Below are 22706 nucleotides of genomic sequence, written 5' to 3' on the forward strand. Positions count from 1 at the left end.
TATTTAGTATGAAATTCAAAACAGTGTAGCTGTGGCCATTGATTGACACATTAAAATCATTCATTGACTGGGACAATTTAGGTGAACGTTTGTATGTAACGACCAATGCTCACTATGTACTTTTTAAAGACACTTAAACTATGGGGTCACCAAAGGTTCTCAACACCTAAATAAAGTAATTCGAAAAATTAATCAGTAATAACACGATATTTTGATTTATATCAATTATATAAATCAAAACACAAAGGTTATTCCTGATTAATTTTTCGAATTATTTTATAATTAAAGGCGTTAAGAAACCTTTGTTGACCCCACAGTTTAAATGTCTATCGTAGGTACGTCATGAACAGTGGTTGTTACAGACAAACGTTCACGTAAATTGTCCCAGTCAATGGATGATTTTGATGGGTCAATCAATGGCCACAGCTACACTGCGGTCCAACGATTTACAGAAAAGAGCGACGATTTACAGAAAAGAACCGAAAAGAACCGAAAAAGACCAAAAAGAACCGAAAAGGACCGAAAAGAACCGAAAAGAGCATACATATAAATTATTATTTAATATATATACACCAATTTTCCCCCCTCGTAATAAAGTAATAAAATACATATTATAAATGTTGTGCAAATCACAGTCATATCATTTCGTCTTTCAGGAAATATAGATAAATGAATAGCGCACCCGCTTTCGGTATAATTGATAACTGTTTACTCTTTTATAGGTATAGATTAAAGGGTGTGAAAAAGTTAATGGCCTGTTGATTTCTAATAATTTTATCTTATAAACCATTTAAAACAGCTATGTACATTAGCGAAACGATGTCAGATGGTGATAAAATAAATGTTGGCCTGTGCTAGTATATGTATCTATAAAGAAACTTGTGCATGTAGATAGCGGGACTTTTCCTTGAAGAATTCAAATCCTTGACAGGTTTAACGTGTCAAAGTAACAATTAATGTGTTTTCATTTAACATGTAAGATCAGGGTAGGAATGGGGGGTACCTTAATGACGTATAACGGTAAAAATTCTAACCAAAGACGTTAACGATAATTTTTAGTGAATGACGATTACATGTACACTTTCTTTTAGACGATAAAAAAATCAGCTGAATTTGACGAATCACGCTATTTTTTCCCAAAAATAACGGTAACGATAATTATTTAAGACATCGGACGAATCACGATAAGGATATTTTGACGAATCACGGTAAAAAAATTATACATTTGACGCTTACGGTAACCGAAAATGACCGTTTGACGCCTGGCGGTAAAGGGCATTACCTCCCTCATGTAATACACATACACAAACACAAAAAAAAGAACGAAATATTCGTATTTATTCAATAACTACTGTAAAGTTTTCCGTCACGATATTTTGTTTTATTTTGTTTTTTGTCCGATTGTACGAATGTCCGTGTTAATATATATTCACTGATGAATGGAATATATATACACATTCCAAAAATATATATATAAGGAACTGTTGTAATGTTCGAAATGAATTAGCGACCGAGATCGGACAAAATAATGACACTTAGCTTATAAATACAATTAACGTAGAACGATTGTTTGACAGTAATGAATAAATATCTTATATGTTCTTTTCTGTTCTATGTTTTCTATTCCATAAGTTAGGCATCCGACCCTACCTATAATTTTTCACATGTACAGTAAGTTATTATATGTAGTCCTGTCGCAGTATAAGGTTTAAAATCCTTTCATTTTTAATACACTTAAATAATTTGCAATTTGCTAATTTTCTTCGATTACAAAAAACGTTGATCTCCTTTTCGGTTCTTTTCGGTCCTTTTCGGTTCTTTTTGGTCCTTTTTGGTCCTTTTCGGTTCTTTTCTGTAAATCGTCGCTCTTTTCTGTAAGTCGTCGAACCCGCTACACTGTTTTGAATTTCATACTATATGATAAGCTTATTAAATTTTTATCCGAATTAATTGACGATGTAATTATGAATAAAATAACAGATTAAAATTCATTATAAAATGTGTATGTATGTCCTCTCAGCACACACATAATGACAAATTCATTATAAAATGTGTATGTATGTCCTCTCAGCACACACTAATGATAAATAGTTTAGTCCATCTTGGCGATGCTAAAACTTTGAATGCTAAATAAACCTATATATGATTTTGTACTGGATTTGTTTCGAAGATAATTCACTTCTCTAACATAACACATTTCTTACTTTTCTCCTCTTATGTGAGGACTTTACCATTCACTGTTGTAAGGAAGTGGCTTTATAATGAACATTTTTTTTCTCTCGCCATTGTTGAGGCTACATTTAAAGTAAAAAACTAAACCAGCTCTTGACAAACTATTTGATCAATTTGTTGAAATATACTGCTTTTACAGAGCTGAACATTCTAAAAATGCTCTTGCACATTCATTAAGCAGTTGTTACCCAATATCACGTCTAGAATTAGTTGTTTTCATTCATACAAGCTGCAGTTTGTTAATGGTAGCTGCAATTCTTTTTTAATTATGAAATTAATAACGTTTTGTTTTGTTTTTCAATTTGGTGTCCTGTAGCCATTACCCTCACACCAATGCAATATTATTCGGGGGGAAATTGTACCCAAAACAATCAGTCATAGTCCGAACTTGGGCAGTGAGTCACTTATCGTTCTAGATGTGTGCCCCTTTGTAATTTGGGCAGTGAGTCACTTATCGTTCTAGATGTGTGCCCCTTTGTAATTTGGGCAGTGAGTCACTTATCGTTCTAGATGTGGGCCCCTTTGTAATTAAGGCAGTGAGTCACTTATAGTTCTAGATGTGGGCCCCTTTGTAATTTGGGCAGTGAATCACTTATCGTTCTAGATGTGGGCCCCTTTGTAACTTTTGAAAAGTGCAAAGCCTTTGAGACGTTACGCACGGTTTAGTAATGGTAACGTTAGTTGACGTCGTTTTTCAATTATGTCATCCTACTTCTGTACCAAACGTCAAAGCTTTGCAGCTTTTTATAAAACGGCTTGCATTTTGATGTTTAACTTTTTATTTTAAAAAAACCACAACATCTTAACATGACTGATTACTAGTATATATTTTTGACATCATATTCTTAACAAAATGAAAGTGTATATTTCAAATATTTGTCACTGCCCAAGCATGTCAATTGTTGCAAAATGCATTTATATAATTATCCTCTATGATTCTCAGAACTCCGATATCACAAGTATCTAGACTAGGCATTTATATCGATTGGAAACAGCCAGTACCAAAGCTTTTTGTGCTTCAAGAGTATAAATGTTATTAACCCACCTTCAACTAGTTTTCTAACTACAGTTCGCGAATATAATTTCAGGGTCTTTTTATTCGTATTATTAACATCTTAAATATGCGTCTTTCAAGAAGATTATAATGAAAAATAATCCTTGTTCAGGTCAATCGCAGCAACAGCAACTATTTATCCTCTGTTTGCTTTATCTATAATTCTAGTTTCATCCTCAGATTTTAAAATGAAAACGGTAGTTTAGAATTGTTGATTTTATTTAAAATTAAAATATCATCATCAGTCCTTGAAATATAATGAGTAATTTCAAATGCGTCTGTTTGTCGGATGCGTGGAAATGACGTTTAGTGTAAACAACATATACAATCGTACTAGCAGACGCATCTATGTTACTAGAATCCAAAAACGAAAGCTTCGGCATGTGCTACATATATATTCTTCCGAAAATTTAGAGTAATATTTTGATAAATTTACATGTAAATTAACACATGAAAATCGCTGGATCATATCAAGAAAATCATGATTGAATCATGGTTTTAGAGCTGTCTATGCGGTATGGGCTTTGCTCATTGTTGAAGGCCGTACGGTGACCTACAACTGTTAATTTATGTGTCACTTGGTTTAAAATGCAATTCTTTTGCATTAAAAATACCCAATCTTTTGCATGATACTTTTATTTATCAAACGCTTTTACGATCAGCAAATGGCTTAAAAATTTGATGGAAGTCAAATTTTCTTGTTGATTTAAATAATTATTAAAAAAAAATATCTCCCAAAATAATATCATGACACAGAACATGTCAAATGCTAAAGACACAACATTCTACACTTTCAGTTAATGGGAAATACAATTATATATTATAACGTTACATTCACGTTTCGTGCAAAAATCGTTCAATTTGGACGTGGTAACATTTATGGGAGAAACGGACAACTGGATGGAAATTGATGAAAAATTTGGCGTGTCCTTAACCTTGAAGGCTTAACCAAATCTTTAAAAAAATCACATTTCAGTAATAACATTTGTTTGCATAGTTCATTTGTCTGTCACAAATCTAAAATACCCTAAATTATCATCGTACTCAACAATCTTGAACAATGGCTCTATGGTAACATTTAGAAAATACTGAAAAAAAATAAAATGGGAGACGCTATGTTAAAAATAAAAATATTTTTTTAAAATTCAATAAAGTCACATTTTTATGTAGAGGTGGCGAACCTTTCCTATTATTTATATATAAATATTATAATATTGAAGTGTTAGCTTTCATTTTTGTGTACTCGAATTTTCAAATCTTACAGCTATATGGAATTTCGAAAATGGCTGCTAGATTGCGAACTGACAGGATATTTATCGTGACCGTTTAACATAATAAATATGATCATATCATATCCCATCTGTACAAATTTTATCGAAATCCATTTAGTATTTTTTCTTCGTTTATATTTGGATGGTTGGCGCTTGTTGTTGCGTCTTACACGGCAAATACGGCAAATTATGAACACAAAATCATTGTTTAATCATATAATGAGACATAACATTAAATTTATTGAAATCAGGTTTTATTTAATTTCGATTCAAATGAAAAATCAAGACAAGTTACTATTCAATAATGCGTAGATTTGATTTGTTTTTGTCATACTTATGCATCAAGAAATGGTCAAATGAAACATAGACCGAGTACCGTGCGTAACGTCTTTAAAAGCGGGTGGATTCGTGTCCTCGGGATACATTATTTGTTATCATTTTTATCTATGAATGACAAGACAATCTCAGTATTTGTTGAACTAGCTCTGTCTGTCTTCAAGATACACCATTAATGGTATATAGCGAAATTATTAGCACCCTTTAGAGTAAAATCATGTCTCAAATTAATAGATTTAAAGGTTCACAATTTTGTTTCATTCTAGTACAGTATTATCAAAATATTTGCACAAATAAGTAACGAGACTTTGATGAAACATATACTGTCGGGAACAATATTTATTTCATATGAAAAATTCATTTAAGTTATGTAGTAAGGTCGCAAATATAGATAGAAACGAAGATCCATGAATAAAAGGAAAAAAGGGGAAAATACACGAAATTAATGGTTTCATATTGCAATCAAATCAGCTAGATTGAATAGGGAATCTCATTTGCTTTCATTACTGTTCTTTATTTAAAATGAACCTTGAAAATGAATCAACGATACAGTGCACTATGGAATCCAAAATCCGACTTCTAGCATGGATTCATTTATTTATCTCAAGTAGAAACTATTGCTATTCACCGAGATTGTAACATCATCAACTTTGCAGTCCTTATGCACCAATATGTATGATTTCATATTCATTCTTGAATGTTTTGTAGTCTCTAGTTTTTGTAATATAATGTGAGCTTACATTCTGCCTAATCAGAAAAGTGGATATAAGACAGTTGTTTGCATGTCTAGACTTGAAGACTTGTGCGTGCTGTTTCTGGCAGCAGCGTCAACAATTTGGTGAAGTTTTCAATAATGCTATTTCTGGCGGCGGCGTCAACAATTTGTTGAAGTTTTTAATAAAGACCAGTTTAATTGGTTACCACATATATATGAAAGAAGATGTGGTATGATTGCAAATGAGACAACTCTCCACAAGAGACCAAAATGACACAGAAATTGATAACTATAGGTCACCGTGCGGCCCTCAACAATGAGCAAAGCCCACACCACATAGTCAGCTATAAAAGGCCCCAAAATGACAATGTAAAACAATTCAAACGAGAAAACTAAGTTAACGGCCTACTTTATGTACAAAAAAATGAACAAAAAATAAATACGTAGCACATAAACAAACGACAACCACTGAATTACAGGCTCCTGACTTGGGACACGCACTTATATACAGAATGTGGCAGGGTTAAAAATGTTAGCGGGATCCAACCCTCCCCTAACCTGGTTTGTAAGTCAAAAATATTTGGTATGAATTTGAAATGTTATTGGTACATCTCATTTCTATCGCTTTTAAAAATGTATTATTTGTCATCACCCCAAACATGTTCTATTGACTTTGAAATATTTCCTCAGTTCAAATGTTTAAGGTTTTTTTTTATAACATCAGGTTCATGAGAACCACTTTAATATGATAAGTCAAAGATGTTTGGTGTTGTGTTGTATCAGTTACAACAAAACATCAAAAGAGAAAAATTGGTGTGAAAATACTCGGAAACTTTAATTTAACGCTACAGAATAATATTTTAGAATGTGAAAGAAATAAGTGCATTATTTTAATATTAAGTACAATTTATCATCTCATAATCTGATATAAGGAATATATAACATCATCGTTTTATTGCACGTAACCTTCAAGTATAAAGATGTAGTTCGTAAAATGAAACACAAAAATATTTATCAAAGCTGAAATGTACAAAATTATAACAACAGTATAATGCAGTATGTCCTTATTAATTAACGCAACAAATCTATCATATCGAATTGTATTCAGATGACTTCCCGCGGACTTTGCCATATGTGAACTGGAATCCAGTCTGCAAACAAAAAAACATTAAAACTAGAAATTAATCCAAACTCTTACATTTTACAAATGAAATAACTGTTAATAAAAATATAATAATAAAGTTAAAACCAAAAAGCCTTATATTTAAAACAGAACTCATATATACATGTGCATGTTGTCCTTACACATTCCCCTCTTTCACTTGCACTACATGTAGTTTCGGAAGCTCTAAAAGAGGTTAAGGTAACTGTATACGGAAAACCTATTGACCAATAAGAGTACGGGAAGACAATACTTTACAAAAACAGATTTAATAAGATCAGGGAACAGTATATCTATATACATGTATATGTTCCTGATAAGGTAAAGGATTGTCTTTGTAAAAATAAACTTAATTAAAGTGAAACGTCTCTCGATCATTATACCGTTTACAGAAAATAAAAATAATATACATGAATTTTGTACTAATGTACATATATATACAATACCTTTATATTTGTAGGAACGCCTGTCCAGAATTGTTTGTTAGGCATTAAATCAGCCCCTGATGCCTGCTTTCCAAATTTCATGAACAAAACTCCTCCGATCAAGTAAACAACACCAACACACAGGACTCTAGACAAATAAAGATAAACAGCATTTATAATTATTTTAAACGATTTACATGTAGCAACCAATCATTATGGATAGTTTTATATATATGACGATTGTTTCGTTACACAAAGTCTCTATACGCCCAGAACAAAACCAAAGTCAAGGGAACAGCGTTATTAATATTCTTAATCTCCAAGTCACAAAATGAGATCTTCAACATAGAGCGAACGCTCACACCTCACTGAAAGTTCAGGATAACCGTGTTAACAACCAAAATAGTTGTGTATAAATTTAACAGAAACGTCAAATTTTAAACGCCAGTCGAACCGACGGGCCATATTAATGGTATACTAATGTTCGCCCGTCCGTCCTTCCGTACACATTCCGTACGAAAACTCAGATACGCTTTATATTTGATTACACCCCTTCCAAATACACCATTTTATTCTTGCAACGATTTCAATATTCACAATAAGGGATATAATGCGCACTTGGTGCAGCTGTTGATTATGTATAAATGCACGTATTTATAAGTAATAAGCTTACACAATACAAAGAATACTGCCTATACTTAGACCATCAATTTCTCCTGCTTCTCCGGGTTTCTTCGTTGGACCAGGACCAGTCGGCGGAGGACCATCGGCACACCCACCAGGGCAACAACATTTCGAAGTCAATGTTAAGTACTGAAAGACAATTGATTTATTGTGGCAAAAGCAAAATACAAATTAAGCTGTAAACACATCAGAAAGACAAACTAGCCATTATTACTAATTAGAAGTTTGAAAAAAGTAAACAAAGATTTAAATGTTTGAAAGCAAATGTTCAAGCGATTTAACTCTTGAATATAAATAAAACATGTTTAACAAAACACACTACAAATCATGTACTAATAATAATGATGAATGTTCATGGGTATTCGATTTTGTGTAAATCTATAATTGAACTAAAAATACTACTCCCTCGGATGTAGTTGCCCTATGTACAAATACATGGCTCTTCTGTAAAGACTCATTTGGTTTTGATGTTTGGCCTTTCAAACGTTTGTTCTCATCCCAGCCTTGATGGAAGTTTTTTTCTTCTAAATATGAGCATACAAATCAGCATCATGAGTTTATAGGACTTTCTTGTTCGTTATCTTATTTTCAAAAAGCCCGAATCTGATCTTTAAATTGCAACTGAATACGAGTATTTTCCTTTTTTTGGTAAGTTTAATGTACTGTTTTCGTGTTAATTAATACTCAGTTTGGTTTGCTGCAGTGGGAAGTAAATAGAAAATAAATTGTATGTAGCTTTTCAGATGTTCTAATGTAAACTTTCGTGCAGTGTATGTTCACTAGTGATGATAATATGTCTTTTGATTGAGTTAAGCCATTTCAATTGATATTTTATAGTTCGTCTTTCTATCTTGTGATGTTACACTATTGATTCAGATAAGGATGAAGATTGATACCTATTAAAACGTGTAAACCCGCTGCATTTGTTTGCACCTGTCCTAAGTCAGGAATCTTATGTTCAGTAGTTGTCGTTTGTTGATGTGGTTCATAAGTGTTTCTCGTTTTTTATATAGATTAGATCGTTGGTTTTCCCGTTTGAATGGTTTTACACTAGTCATTTTTGGGACCCTTTATATCTTGCTGTTCGATGTAAGCCAATGTTCCGTGTTAAAGACCGTACTTTGACCTATAATGGTTTACTTATACAAATTGTGACTTGGATGGAGAGTTGTCTCATTGGCGCTCATACCACATCTTCTTATATCTAATTATTTGTATGTTATTTAGAGCAACACAAAATTAAACAATTGAAGCGTTTTTTTTTCTAAATCTAATAAAAAAAAGTGATAGATGGCCTCTATCCATGACACAAAATCTATATACGGTACAATGACTAGGAGCCTGTAATTCAGTGATTGTCAGTTGTAGCTGTGTTATATATATTTGATTTATGCCCCACCTACGATAGTAGAGGGGCATTATGTTTTCTTGTCTCTGGGTTCGTCTGTTCGTTCGTCTGTCCCGCTTCAGCTTAAAGTTTTTAGTCAAGGTAGTTTTTGATGAAGCTGAAGTCCAACTTGAAACATGGTACACATGTTCCCTATGATATGATCTTTCTAAATTAAATGCCAAATTAGATTTTTAACCCCAATTTCACGATCCACTGAACATAGAAAATGATAATGCAAGTTTGTGGTTAGTTTTGGTTAAAGTTTTTAGTCAAGGTAGTTTTTTGATGAAGTTACAGTCAAATCAACTTGAAACTTCGTACACATGTTCCATAAGATATGATCTTTCTAATTTTAATTCCAAATTATAGTTTTGACCCCAAAATTACGGTCCACTGAACATAGAAATGATAGTGCGAGTGGGGCATCCGTGTAGTATGGACATTCTTGTTTCGATCATAATTTTGTAAATACATTAGGCTGTTAGTTTTCTCGTTTGAATTGTGTTACAAGTATCTGTAACAAGGATTACAAACATCTAATTGTTGACTACAGAGTCATTTTCGAGAAGCAGTTACATTTTTACTTCTCAACAAAGAAAATAACCTTCTTAATTTGATGTCTTTAGAATAAATTCGATAATGAGTTTCTTCAAAAGTACTATAACATAACATAACAGCAAAGAGGTGTATATTGCTAGTCGGGGTATGTAAACTTTCAGTCTCCAGGCACATTAAATAGAGAGAGACAATCAAGCAACCTTGTGTCAGCTACTTTGAATACCCAGGCACATTAAATATACAGAGACAATTAAGAAACCTTGTGTCAGCTACTTTCGTACCCAGGCACATTAAATAGAGGGAGACAATCAAGCAACCTTGTGTCAGCTACTTTCTCACCCAGGCACATTAAATAGAGGGAGACAATCAAGCAACCTTGTGTCAGCTACTTTCTCACCCAGGCACATCAAATAGAGGTAGACAATAAAGCAACCTTGTGTCAGCTACTCTCTCACATTAAATAGAGGGAGACAATCAAGCAACCTTGTGTTAGCTAATTTCTCACCCAGGCACATTAAATAGAGGGAGACAATCAAGAAACCTTGTGTCAGCTACTTTCTCATCCAGGCACATTAAATAGAGGGAGACAATTAAGAAACCTTGTGTCAGCTACTTTCGTACCCAGGCACATTAAATAGAGGGAGACAATCAAGCAACCTTGTGTCAGCTACTTTCTCACCCAGGCACATTAAATAGAGGGAGACAATCAAGCAACCTTGTGTCAGCTACTTTCTCACCCAGGCACATTAAATAGAGGTAGACAATAAAGCAACCTTGTGTCAGCTACTCTCTCACATTAAATAGAGGGAGACAATCAAGCAACCTTGTGTTAGCTAATTTCTCACCCAGGCACATTAAATAGAGGGAGACAATCAAGAAACCTTGTGTCAGCTACTTTCTCACCCAGGCACATTAAATAGAGGGAGACAATCAAGAAACCTTGTGTCAGCTACTTTCTCACCCAGGCACATTAAATAGAGGGAGACAATCAAGCAACCTTGTGTCAGCTACTTTCTCACCCAGGCACATTAAATAGAGGGAGACAATCAAGCAACCTTGTGTCAGCTACTCTCTCACATTAAATAGAGGGAGACAATCAAGCAACCTTGTGTCAGCTACTCTCTCACATTAAATAGAGGGAGACAATCAAGCAACCTTGTGTCAGCTACTCTCTCACATTAAATAGAGGGAGACAATCAAGCAACCTTGTGTCAGCTACTCTCTCACATTAAATAGAGGTAGACAATCAAGCAACCTTGTGTCAGCTACTCTCTCACATTAAATAGAGGGAGACAATCAAGCAACCTTGTGTTAGCTACTTTCTCACCCAGGCACATTAAATAGAGGGAGACAATCAAGCAACCTTGTGTCAGCTACTTTCTCAACCAGGTTTTGATTCCGTCCCGCGGTTCTCGCAAAATAGCATTCCTTCTTTATCAATATATTTATCATAGTAACGACATGTCACAGATGATCTTTTTCTTAAGTAACCAAATTATATTCATATTCATTAATCAATATATATCTAATCAACAATTTGAAGATTACATACATATATGCTGCTTCCTTGTTCGCCCAGAGGTGCCATTACTGGAGTACTCGCACTAGGATCACATATAAGTGTTACTTGTGATTGCCTGAAACAATAATATAATTGGTTGAAATATGTATGGCATTGGAGGTGATAAGAGAAACACCACTTTCTAAGAGGTGTAGAGTTACTAATTTTGGTCTATAGTAAGAAAGAACATAAAATAAAGAAGTACATATTAAACAAAATAGTTCCTACGAATAACTGTATCAATTTGTGAAATATGTGAATAAATTTGGTAAATAATGATAGCTTAATGAGCGCAAGTTATGATCACTGTTAAACCTTTGTTGAAATTCTGTTGTACAATAAAATAAATAAATGAAATTAAAACAGGAATGCATATTTGCTTTTGTTCAGATCAGATGTACTGGTTTTGTACTACGAAATTTCCAGAAACCAGAAGAATATACACGAAAAGGTTTGCCGATTTTTTTCAGCACATATTAGGATATCATAATGGTTTAGTTTTGACATGGTGTTTCTTTAATTGATTTTACGACTATTCACTTTTAGTATTGGCAATTAAACACATGTACTTCAACGACAAATGGTCTTGAAAGACAAATGCAGTTGCTATTACGCACGCTTACTGGCATACTCCAACCACAGTTTATGACTTTACCAGGTGAATCTATCGTGACTATTTGTTGTTCATCATTGTTTTCTCTGTTCGTCTATTTTGTTTTGGACGGTTTTAGTGGTTTGTGTGGTCAGTTCAATTTTTTACAATTTTTTGGTAATCTATATGCGATCATTTGTATCATATATTTGAATAAAAGATAAAACACGATGAATAAACGTAAGACAAAGATCACGCAACATGTAACTACAATGTAATAAGTACTACAGCAACCTTGTAGTGCCAGCGCCATCTGTAGAAGAATATGTAATACGGTTATTGATGCCATCGTTTGAGAACACAGCGGAAACAGCATCTCCAGCCGGATAAGATGTGGTTCTGTCTACTGGAACTTGGCAAACCTTCAAAATAACTTTCATAAGAAATTTTATAATGCAAAAGAGGAATCAAACAAGATCCTGTGATTCGTGGCCGGAAACAGGGCCGTAACTAGCCTCTTTAAAAAGTGAGCGGAACGAGGCGAAAAAAATTTGGGCGAGGGGTCTGGGGGCCGCTTAAGGCCCCCAGAAGCTCTGAGAAAAATAACGCAAAATCATGCATTCTGAGCGTTTCCCAGACTCTTTATTGCATTGAAACGGCTTAATTAATTTTAAGATATTTTTTCGACAATCAGGTCCCAAAGCAAAAACAAAGATTCATTGTAATTTAAGACTTTTAGGTATTAGAGACAACATTAAAAGACCGATATGTAGGATAAAGCAAATATCGTAATTCTCATCACTATTAATACCGTATCTGTCTGTCTGTTCTTGTCTTGTATTGTGATTAGACTTTGGTGATTTTTTTATGACTAGATTCAAATATAGTGGCATTGTAGTATTATACTAGTACTGCTTAAGTCCACACTAGGGACCATCTTCACCTTGTTTTACGATCTTTTACGGTATTAATGATTCATTAAAAGTATTGTTGAAGACCATCCGGCAACTATCAAGATAAAGAGCAGGAACACAAACTTTGACCATTGATCATTTGTATTTTTTCTATGCTTTGACTTTGTGTGCGATTATGTCCCCATACTCCTTTCAGGGCCGTAACTAGCCTCTTTTAATAGTGAGGCAAAATATATTCGCCGAGCGGATTTGGGCGAGAAGCTCTGAGAAAAATAACGCTAAATCGTGCATTCTGAGCGTTTCCCAGAGTCTTTCTGCATTGAAACGGCTTAATTAATTTTTAGATATTTTTTTCGACAATCAGGTCCCAAAGCAAAAACAAAGATTCATTGTAATTTAAGACTTTTAGGTATTAGAGACAACATTAAAAGACCGATATGTAGGATAAAGCAAAAATCGTAATTCTCATAATTGTTAATACCGTATCTGTCTGTCTGTCTGTCTGTCTGTTCTTGTCTTGTATTGTGATTAGACATTGGTGATTTTTTATGACTAGATTTAAATATGGTGACATTGAAGTATTATACTTTAAGTACTAGTACTGCTTAAGTCTACACTATAGGGACCATCTTCACCTTGTTTTACGATCTTTTACGGTATTAATGATTCTTTATAAGTATTGTTGAAGACCATCCGGCAACTATCAAGATGGAGAGTACTGAACACAAACTTTGACCATTGATCATTTGTATTTTTTCCATGCATTGACTTTGTGTGCGATTATGTCCCCATACTCCTTTATTATCTGTTAAAGGGTCTCAACACGACTTAATGCAAGTTTAACCTTTCAATGTAAAAGGTCATATATGGCAATACCTTGTTTTTTTTCTTCAAATTATTTGAAAACCGGGAAATATGTGACCTTACTTTAATTCAAACCATGTCAGCTATCTAGTTTTATTTACAAGAAAACACACTGTTTTGTATTCTTTGGTATCAATTTCAATTATCCTTGCAGAAAGGACATTTTGTTTGTGTCCACTGAGTAGCATCGCATGTTCTTAGAATATATTTCTCGCACAATTCTGGACATCGGTGGACATGCAACACTGCAAAACCACGTTTACAAATGAAAATCAACGTTCAGGCTATAGTCATAAAGTAGGACAATAAATGAACAAAAGACAAACCCGAAACACAGAAGTACAAACAATAGACCATCAACTCTGAAAACTAAAAGGAAAATAAAAACATGGATAACGAAAAACATCCAGGGGATACACCAGAGAGTGAAGAGATCTTGCTACTTGCAAGACACTTTTCGTGAAAACAATTTGATATGAAAAAAACCTTATGTTTCATTTTTTTTTTTTTTTGAAATTTTTTACATGAGGCATTTGCCTCATTTGCCTCAATGTAGTTACGGCCCTGCCTTTATTATTTGTTAAAGGGTCCCAACACGACGTAATGCAAGTTTAACCTTTCAGTGTAAAAGGTCATATATGGCAATACCTTGTTTTTTTCCTTCAAATTTTTTGATACCGGGAATAATGTGACCTTACTTTAATTCAAACCATGTCAGCTATCTAGTTTTATCTACAATAAAACAAACTGTTTTGTATTCTTTGATATCAATTTCAATTATCCATGCAGAAAGGACATTTTTTTTTTGTGTCCACTGAGTAGCATCGCATGTTCTTAAAATATGTTTCTCGCACAATTCTGGACATCGGTGGCAACATTGCAAGACCACGTTTACAAATGAAAATCAACGCTCAGACTATAGTCATAAAGTAGGACAATAAATGAACAAAAGACAAACCCGGAACACAGAAGTACAAACAATAGACCATCAACTCTGAAAACTAATAGGAAAATAGAAACATGGACAACGAAAAACATCCAGGGGATACACCAGAGAGTGAAGAGAACTTGATTCTTGTAAGACACTTTCCGTGAAAACAATTTTGTTTCATTTTATTTTTGTTTACATGAGGCATTTGCCTCATATGCCTCAATGTAGTTACGGCCCTGGGAAATGTAAAACCTTTTAATATCCAAGTATGACAACAGCTATTGTTCAAGAAACGTCCCGACAGAGATACAACAGTGACTAGACAGAGATACAACAGTGACTAGACAGAGATACAACAGTGACCAGACAGAGATACAACAGTGACTAGACAGAGATACAACAGTGACCAGACAGAGATACAACAGTGACTAGACAGAGATACAACAGTGACTAGACAGAGATACAACAGTGACTAGACAGAGATACAACAGTGACTAGACAGAGATACAACAGTGACTAGACAGAGATACAACAGTGACTAGACAGAGGTACAACAGTGACTAGACAGAGATACAACAGTGACTAGACAGAGATACAACAGTGACTAGACAGAGATACAACAGTGACCAGACAGAGATACAACAGTGACTAGACAGAGATACAACAGTGACTAGACAGAGATACAACAGTGACCAGACAGAGATACAACAGTGACTAGACAGAGATACAACAGTGACTAGACAGAGATACAACAGTGACTAGACAGAGATACAACAGTGACCAGACAGAGATACAACAGTGACTAGACAGAGACAATGAAGTGAACCAACGCAGACGAAAAACGTTCGACAAGGTCAACAGGACATCATTTAGACAACAGGACATCATTTAGACAACACAGAACAGTTTTACGATTTTGATCCGATACAGTGGAATATGTCACAGCATACTAACGATTGAAATCCGACTAGTAAGAGAAATTTAGCTGAATTTCCCGATTGTTACGGGAAGAACCTAACTATTTGAAGTGATTATCCGACCTATTTGTACCCTTCTCGATCCATATGACTCTATTACGAACGTATAAGACTTTTTTTTCAATTTTCATGTCGTTGCGCTGTCTAATCTAAAACGGTCTCAATAATCAGCTATGTGTGACCGCCGCAAAAGAGAGCTAATTTATAAACTTAATTGGCAAAAAAATGATATACACTAATTTGTTTTAAAAAAAAATCTAGCAAAAATGGCTGATATAAGCCTTACTTATCACTTGTATTTCGGCCTTCCGTTCTTCGATTGTAACGGTTTTTGTTTCCACAAAAAATAGACTATTAGAAGTTCAAAAATTGAACAAAAATTTAGCTGTGTCTGATCCAATTTGGCATTTAACAGAACAACGATAGCTGTTTACATCTTTGTCTTTTGGGCTCTGTTTGACAAATGTCTTATTGTCAAACAAACCACATCTCCTTATTTTTTTTGTAAATAATTATGTAATAGGTTTAGACATAAATAAGATGTTGTATGGTTTCAAGGACACAAGCAATCTACTTTAACCTTCGGAATAAATTGATTGGATGTCTTGGAGCAAATCGAGAATATGCTTATCTGGAATCCAGTCAATGGCGGCCTTCCTACATATATTTTGCCTAATTAAGTATACTTACTGCCTGGTCAACACATTGAATTTCTGTGAACGGGTAACATGGATTGTATGAATACATGTAACCATCTGGTGCTTGTAAATCTGGAAACCTACGTGTAAAAGAACCCAATCGTTTTTACTTTTTCTAATGTACAATCACACTATTTCAAGATCTTATAAATTTGTTTTGTCGTGCTGCTATTTGTCGTGAGGTAGCCTGTTTTTGTCTCTGGCTGCTATAAAGTTCTACTGGTCAATAAAGCATAGGAAGCAAAATACAATATTTTTAAAGCGGTTTCAATCTTTTAAAAAGGAACACAATACACGCTGACTCAAAACAGTTTGAATATCTCTGAATAAAAAAGTCGTTCAACATTTTATGATGATTGATTGATTGGTGTTTAACACCACTTTCAGCAATATTGTACCGAGAACATAGTTATTTCGTAGTGCATTTATTTGGGACAAAAACGCAAATTTTAAATTGCACCTGCTCTATCCAAAAAAGTTTTACAGTGTAGTGTACTACTTTTGGGATAAATTATATCAAAAACTATAGAAAATTCTTTCGGCTCTCAATCAAAATATGGATAATTTTAAGTTTATGAGGTCTGACAGCTTCAGACATACATATTTTTGATCGTTCAAACTGGACCAAATCTCTGCTTTACCTAAAAATTAACGCCGGACATTTTTTTTATACGTACATTTAATTTCATTCCGTTACATACTACATACTATTTCATTCATAAAATATAATAAACAAATTTGGAAAATGTATTAAAAAATGTAAGTTATACACTCTCCACACTAAGAACTATTTCTAGACAAAGACAATCAAAGGACGATAACTGTGTGCCCGGACCTATTGGATATATAGTGGCGTTCCTAAATGATTGATGAAGGAAGCTGTATTGCAAAGAGAAACACAACGACCTTTGACAGGGAATATAGGCAAACCTTGTTAATTCAGATTTGAGTCAAACGATTCGCCATGTTCGGGGTTCGAAATCACAAACTCAGTGTTAAAGAGCTATTGATACAATAGATAAACTACTTTTCTTATATTTACCAATGAGCACTTGAGGCCCCATGTGACATTGTATTCTGAAGTGATACAAATTACCTTATCGTTAGAGCCTGTTAAACAAACAAAATATTTATTAATACAATCTCACTTTTAAACACTAATCTAAAAATCCAAAAATGATATCTGCAGAAGAGACTTACATTGCATTTCCATCGGTTTTTCCTAATGTACTGAGATCTATAACTTGATTGTCAGTAGTAACACATGAACACTGATCTCTGCCAGAACACGCGGGATCTTGTCCAAATATTACACACACGTAACACAGTAATAAATAAAAAACACACGTATACTCCATATTTTGAGAATTATTGTTAAAGGAAGAGTGTTTAAGAACACCCCTTCCTTGCACTGTGTGTAAATAAAATATTATCAATATTGATCACATGTTATTATTTGCATTGTAATAGTGATAACTATGATAAATACATATGATAATTCACTATACATTTCATAAATTACCTATTGCATCTAAGAAGTAATTGGTAATTATTTTACAGCAATACCAGCCGTGTTTTATGTTAAAGAATCCTTTAGGTGTATGGACATGAGACTGCCTCTAATGAATCTAAATACACTAAAACGGAGAGTTTAACTTGTGACTGTAATAATTTCCATAAATTTCTGGAGACAAATTATAGTAACTTTCCTTTAGAAAATTCAGGCATTGTCTCTGTTTTCATTCAATTCAGTCTTGAGATGTAATTGCAACTTACATGTTTTTGTTTTAAATATTGGTAAAAAATAATCTGTTTGTCGTTTTCTATTGGCTAAATACTTTAATACTAAATTTATCATTTACAAATAATAAATTCTAATAGTATGTTGTTTTGTGTTTGTTTCTAGAAAATTATGTTTCATCACATGTTAAGGTAATCGAATAAAATCGTCTAGGATATGAATCCGACAAGCTTAACTTTAGACGTTTCATTTATGATTTAGGTTTACGGAAACCCATTGAACAAATGAACGATTACAACTTTTAAAATGGACTTCGTCGTCGTGTGTTCAATTAAATAGAATAAAATAAAGTAATGGTTGGTACATGTACTAATTAGTATGTCAAAAGACAGTACACAACACAAACAACAATGACAATGAAACCAAAAACACGAATTGTGAGCTCTAAATCGTCCCGAGTACAAACAAAGTTATTGAATAGATACTATTTATTATGTGTGCCATTTATACCTGATTCTCCAAATATCATAGTAAGACATGTCATAAGATAACAATCGACAAGGGTCCTGTCTTGGGATAGGGGTTCAAAATCGTTTTTACTACCAAATGTGACGAGAAAATGTCCCATTGTGTTATAAAAAAACCTTGTTGATAGATATAGGAAGATGTGGTATGAGTGCTAATAAGACAAATCTCCATCCAAGTAACAATTTAAGAAAGTAAACCATTATAGGTCAAGGTACGGCCTTTACCAAGGAGCCTTGGCTCACACCGAACGACAAGCTATAAAGGGCCCCAAAAGTTACTAGTGTAAAACCATTCAAACGGGAAAACCAACGGTCTAATCTATATTAAAACGAGAAAACTACATTAACAGACGACAACTACTGTACATCAGATATCTGACTTAGGACAGGTGCAAACATTTGCAGCGGGATTACTAAGGTTACATCAACATTTGTAGTATGGGTGCCACATGTGGAGCAAAATCTGCTTACCCTTCCGGAACACCTGACCTCACCCCCAGTGTTTGGTGGTGTTCGTGTTGCTTTGTCTTTAGTTTTTTATGTTGTGTCTTGTGTACTATTATTTGTCTGTCCCTTTTCTTTTTTAGCCCTGGCGTTGTCTGTCTATTTTCGATCTATGAGTTTGACTGTACCTTTGGTATCTTACGCCTCTCCTTTGTAATATCATAGAAGGACAATTCAATCCTTTCTAAGTATTGGTGAGCAGCTGAAACATCCACCCTTTACATATATTTTAAATAAAGCAATACCCTATGATGTATTTGTTGACATAACATATAATACATTAATCTGTAGTGATTTTAAGCTATTTCAATGATAGATAAATACATTTTATAAATATCTGATCTGATTGTTGTTTTAATCTCTTCTGTGAACTACTTACGATTCAATCAGTAACCTTGTTATTTATTTAATCTCAATTTCTTGAGCTTGTCATATATCATGAAGCCATGGCGTTGTCAGTTTATTTTCGATTTATGAGTTTGACTGTACCTCTGATATCTTTCGTCCCTCTTTTAAAATAATGGTCTACTCTAGCGTCTCGCACATCGTAAGTGGCCACCCCTTTTTGAAATGTTGGTAAACTAAGCATTTACCGATGTTATCGTCTAACGTTCTCAAAAAATGGGTTGAAAAGCCCCATAAAATGAGGCACACTCGTTTTGATTTTCGGATTAATAGGCCAAATGTGAAGGTCACAGCAGCTTTTGCTAGACTGCAATCAGTTTGCTTCCCGGGTTTAACCTTTTGAACATATGTCCAACATTAACTAAACATAGATGGGTAATGCCCTCTGATAAATAGATTCATTATCAAGTTTTTTTTTATTTTTAGCATATTCTCAATTATTTAACAAAGAAAATGTCAGTGTCACAACCTCAACAATTAGAATGTACTCTAAAATCTCTTTCTTATACTAAAATTCATAACGATAGAAAATAGGATTATGCATTCACTTTGCTGGAATTTTTAGCATCTCTAATAACGGACTATCGAATGACGCGTAAGAGAACATATATAGTTTTTTTTTCAACAAATCCAAAATACAGAGAGAAAAAACACCAAGGAAATTACGATATACTAGTATTTAAAATAATTACTTTTGATGGAACACATAAGAAGAAATGGAGAAAAAAACAGATTATTACATTACAAACCAGTGTAACTCGAGGCATCTTGGAAAAAAATGAGAAAATTTCTAGTGGAAGACATCAGGAAAGGCTACATGATCTACAAAATTGCCGAGATGCAGAAAAAAGTAGATGAGTGAGTAAGGAGTTATTGCCCTTGAAAGGATGAACAATGCAAATAACTTTCGTAGTTGTTGTGCACATGTTAAAAGTAATCTTTTTAGTAACAGCGCATTCAATAAACTTGATATATTATTTCTATTTCAGCAGTGTTAAATATTTTTTCGCTTTTTAAGAATTTTCGTAAACACTACCATATGTTAATCTATGACTTTTAAAAATCCACTTTTCTTCATAAGGGATTGTTTCCCGTATGCGTGGTTATCAGAGTCAAAAGGTCAACAACTACGACAAGACTACGCAGTTATATAATAAGTTTAAATCAATCTAAGGACACATGTATATCTCTCTTAATCAAGGACACTTTACAATTATAGATAAAATACACGGTTCAATAAAGCAGGGAACACTATTATATTCAAATTTAAATCTCTAGTAATTTTCCTGATGATAGAATAATATGTTGCATTGGTTTTAGATTTGTTCAACAAAAAGAGGAGTAAATTGAGTTCTGATATAACAAATAACTTTTTATATCAAAACGGGAAAGCTTATACCATTTTTATTATCTATAACAGTACTGACCTTGTGTATTTTTTTGAATTGTAAAAGAGAGAGAATATTCTTACACATTAAGTACATTCTATGAAGATATTACCAACCCGAAATATAACCAATGTTTTTAATCTTTAAAAATACGTTTATCTTCGAACAGTATGATGAAGGGTCGCTGTTCAAAAGGAAATATTAAACGCTGTTTCATTGACACCATATCAAAATGCGATGGTCAATTTGTTTAATTCCAGGCATTTTTAAGATATGTGGAAAAAGGAGAAAGTATGGCATTGTCGATTTAAATTTAACAGTTTTTTTATATTGCTTGGCCTTTGATATTCGTAATAATGTGGTACCTCGATATTTATATTCGAAACTTGAACATGTATATTTTCGAAAGATTATTCTCTTCATTTTTAATGTACAAGTTATCGACAAGTTTTAAAATAAACTCTTCGATACATGCTATGTTTTTATTAAACCAAATACAGACGCGCTTTTCCTAAAGGATTCAAGATTTAGGATAGTACATGATTATTCTTCTTTTTCATTGTACCATTGTATTCGAACAACTTGCTTATTGAGCTTATCTTCTCAAGAATTCTATATATACAACGACTTTTAAAATATTTAAATCTCGTATACTTTTGATGCTCCCCAGAATAATTTAGGAAGCAATTAATTTTCTTAATCTTCCGTCTGTCCGTCCAAATTAATTCATTTATACTTGTCCTTTGGTTATTTTAAACAAAATTTAAACGTATTGAAAATAGAATATAAAAAAGAAGATGTGGTATGATTGCCAATGAGACAACTATCCACAAAAGACCAAAGTGATACAGACATTAACAACTTTAGGTCACCGTACGGCCTTCAACAATGAGCAAAGCCCATACCGCATAGTCAGCTATAAAAGGCCCCGATAAGACAATGTAAAACAATTCAAACGAGAAAACTAGAAGCCTACTAATTGTGCGGCAACACGATCAAAGATCAAGATAGGTGTTGCTAAAATTGGAACGAAACTTGAAACATTGGAATATATTAAAAACAAACCTATCAAATGTATAAGTGTTTTCGTATACATATCCCAAGAACCTCGTGAAATAACTTTGACATTAATAATGAAAATAAGAATGTGTTATAATTACATATTTTATTGAATAAAAGCATAAAGCTTCAAAGCTAACATAATACCATCGCCTCAATAATTTATTAAACGGCAAGTACTCTTTATTCATCAGTGTTAACTCAGAACAGGCAGGTACACATGCAATTCTCCGTAAATGTTTTTGACTTTCGTTTGAGTCAGAAGCGCCAATTTTATTTAAGGATTTTTTTAATTTATATTTTGAAGCCCGTCAAATTGTCGGAAATTAATCTATGAAACTAGCTGACAACAAATTCAGTAATATAGTGACAATAGCAATCTAATTAAAAACCGATCTCTCATCGCTCCTGTTTCTGATATGTCGCGTGGGAGATCTAACGAAACCGGCTTTGAGGTCACATGTGAGTGAACTAAAAGTCATGAATTTATAAAGATATGCAAATGAGTTGACGACCTATTAATAAGCCAATCAAAAAAGTTTATGAATTATTATGACTGACGATTTCTTCGTAAATAAAATGAGTTACATCCCTTTGCCTTACGTTAAACTTCCAAGATCGTGGAAGACTCAATTTCATTGGTCGAAAAAGACACACCTACGAGGTCCATCACATGTGACCTCAAAGCGGGTTTCGTTAGATCTCCCACGCGACATAT

At 33.6% G+C, this 22706-nt stretch overlaps 1 protein-coding gene across 1 annotated transcript; it reads right to left on the bottom strand.

The window, feature by feature from the left end:
- Window positions 1–6543: 6543 nt before the first annotated feature.
- On the bottom strand, window positions 6544–17795 carry LOC139513319 (uncharacterized). Its single transcript, XM_071301711.1, has 7 exons — window positions 17565–17795; window positions 16357–16444; window positions 12275–12402; window positions 11380–11464; window positions 7869–8008; window positions 7217–7343; window positions 6544–6759 (listed from the first exon to the last, which is right to left on the bottom strand). Exons 1-7 carry the CDS (start codon window positions 17720–17722, stop codon window positions 6697–6699), a joined length of 789 nt encoding a protein of 262 aa, XP_071157812.1. The 5' UTR covers window positions 17723–17795; the 3' UTR covers window positions 6544–6696.
- Between the last annotated feature and the right edge of the window lie 4911 nt (window positions 17796–22706).

Source organism: Mytilus edulis, chromosome 2, assembly GCF_963676685.1.
Source record: "Mytilus edulis chromosome 2, xbMytEdul2.2, whole genome shotgun sequence".
Taxonomy (NCBI): Eukaryota; Metazoa; Mollusca; class Bivalvia; order Mytilida; family Mytilidae; genus Mytilus; species Mytilus edulis.

Excerpts from the sequence above, each read along its gene's own strand:
- LOC139513319 (XM_071301711.1), bottom strand. The coding sequence starts at position 17,722 with ATGGAGTATACGTGTGTTTTTTATTTATTACTGTGTTACGTGTGTGTA. Across the intron at positions 11,465-12,274 it reads GATGGCGCTGGCACTACAAG|GCAATCACAAGTAACACTTA; the intron begins GTTGCTGTAGTA and ends TTATTGTTTCAG. Across the intron at positions 8,009-11,379 it reads AACAAGGAAGCAGCATATAT|TACTTAACATTGACTTCGAA; the intron begins GTATGTAATCTT and ends ATTGTCTTTCAG.